Raw genomic sequence first — 2,430 nt, forward strand, 5'->3', positions numbered from 1 at the left:
AGGGAGGGGGATTTTTAATTAACATGAACGAAAAAAAATTACATGAAGCAAAATAACTATTATTGATTACTGCGGATTAATTTTGGTTTCATTTAAAGATTCCTAATAAAAATTGGCGAAGAAAGTACACGTCGCTGAAATGTGAAAAAGTAAAGTAAAAAGTGACACCTTGTTTCATTCAGGCCTGTGAACAGGAAATGTTGCTGCGCATAATTACAGGTACAAAGCTACCAATTGAGGTGTAAAAATCAAAGTCACTACTCACAGCTAGTCCTGCATGGTGTCTGCATGAAACACTGAAAGCCCAACTCCGGGCACAAAGAACTTACTTGTGTTGAAGCCTCTCCTATGATGAACGCTATCGTAATCCTGCAAATCTGGTTTTATTGCTCGCTCTGTATTTCTGTGCCCACTCAGTTGTGACCGTAGCGCTGGGGTCTACGACACTTACATCCAAGCGGGAGTACAGTGGAAGCTGTACTTCTACCCTCATACAAACAAGATTTGCTGGATTTAAAAGATAGTGTTCATCACTGGGAGTGGTTTATCACTGGGAGTGGTTTATCACTGGGAGTGGTTTAGAGGTGTAAGAAAAACTGCTAAAACACAAGTTCATTGTGCCCAGATGTGGCCTCTTGATAATTCTCCCCCAGTAGGTCAGGAACCTGAATAGACATATTAAAGTGGAATCCAAGTCAAAGCTTTTTTTCTACTTGTGGGTGTAGAGAATGGTTACAACTTGTCAAGTCTTTCCTGCTCTCCATGAGCCCATTTTTTGAGTACTCACTCACTTTCTGTTCATGTGACCACCATTAAAGTTATCATTGGAAATGGTGCCTCCATTAAGACACCCCCTTACTGTTCCAGTAACAACTGGGGAGATTTCTTCTCCTTTTGTGTCTGGCACAAAACGCAGTGGGGAAAAAAATCATCAAAGGAGATAGACAACTGACAGAGGTTCTAACCCATCCCTGCTTAAGGCAGAAGATGATCAGTAAAGGAATTTGTTTTCCCGTTGGCAATACATGGCACTGCACAGCATTGTAAATTCTAGATTGTGTCAAATTTGGCAAACATCCATGTGTGTCACTTATACCTGCTACCTCATCAAGATATTGATAACTTCCAAAGGAAATTTTAAGGTCACACCATGTAACTCCATATGGTATCCTGCAACGAATAACATTAATGATATTTGGAATAGGCTCGCCATATAGCTTTGCTTGGAGTCACAATTCACATGTACAGGCATACCCTAATTCAGTTACTAAAAGCCCTAATAGAACAAATGACTTTACAATAAACCATGTGACATCTTCATGTAGATACTGAACAGACAGATTCAGATTAAAGAGAAGAAACATTTGCTATTTCGGCGCTATGAGGCGCCATAATACCATCAACAAAAATCAGGATGTTTTCTTCGTTAACATTTGAGTAACAGCACTTACTGAACAGCTATAGGTAGAAAGATGGCTGGAGATACTAACCTGCTCCCATATAATTTCAGCAATCTGATCTATTAAGGTTCCCAGATCCCGGAACTCTCCCGAGTACTTCACATAAGCCCAGGTGCAGAAGGACAGTAGTGCTAATCCCATGATCAGGTTACAAATGTTTGCTATAGAGTTCAGGCCAATGAAACCAGTCAGTCCTGAGATAATGTACATGGCAAACATGACAGCAAACAAAGTGGCAGGGGTGCGAGCAGCATAGAAGATGTTTTTGCCGTCGTTGTGTTTCATGAAGTTTGCATAGGATTCGTCCAATTCCACCTCCAGCTGTTCCTGGTACCGGTGACAGAACTCCTCTCCTCCCATCTTCTTCACCGAGCGGAACTGTTTTATGCACACGTCCTTAGCGTCCAAGTGCTTCCTCTCTAGGTCCGCAGGAGCGATATATGGCTTGTCTCCACCACAGACCTGTTGGAAAGCACACCATTTACCTTCTTGAGCACACAGCGGTATGTTTTGTAACAGGTTAAAGAAGTGCACTTTTTTTTTAGGTGAAATGTACCGAAACAATCTCACTTTTATCCTCTGAAGATCTATACGTACCGAGATCCAAGGGCTGCTGCTCTGCTGTTTGATGACAGCAAGTGCCAGGAGACAGCCCCCCTAGAAATCTATGGGGCTGTAATGTGCAGGTGCGGCCAGCAGAGGGAGAATTGCAGTGCTGCATGTAAACATTAGCAGAACTGTGCCTGTCAGATCTCGGTACAGAGGGTGGGATTGTTTAAGTCATGTGCGGCAAGCAGGATAAGTGCACTGGTTTTAGAATTACAATGTCAATTTTATAAATCTGCAGAAACAGTAGTGGTTCCAAGTATAATCTCATCAGTCAGCAAGAAACTAGGATGCAGGGTGGTTAGAGCAGGGCTGGACAAATCCCAGGAGCCAGGTCCCCAATGTGCTGCAAAAAGTACAGCCG

General features: G+C 42.6%; 1 protein-coding gene across 2 annotated transcripts in view; it reads right to left on the reverse strand.

The window, feature by feature from the left end:
• ATL2 (atlastin GTPase 2) overlaps positions 1–2,430 on the reverse strand; it is a 74,743-nt gene that overhangs the window by 8,767 nt on the left and 63,546 nt on the right. For both annotated transcript variants that reach the window (XM_018573210.1, XM_018573206.1), the window contains exon 12: positions 1,491–1,922. In XM_018573210.1, coding sequence (XP_018428712.1) covers positions 1,491–1,922 — 432 coding nt within the window. The remainder of the gene's footprint in view (positions 1–1,490; positions 1,923–2,430) is intronic.

Source organism: Nanorana parkeri, unplaced genomic scaffold, assembly GCF_000935625.1.
Source record: "Nanorana parkeri isolate BGI_ZX_2015 unplaced genomic scaffold, ASM93562v1 scaffold46, whole genome shotgun sequence".
Classification (NCBI taxonomy): Eukaryota; Metazoa; Chordata; class Amphibia; order Anura; family Dicroglossidae; genus Nanorana; species Nanorana parkeri.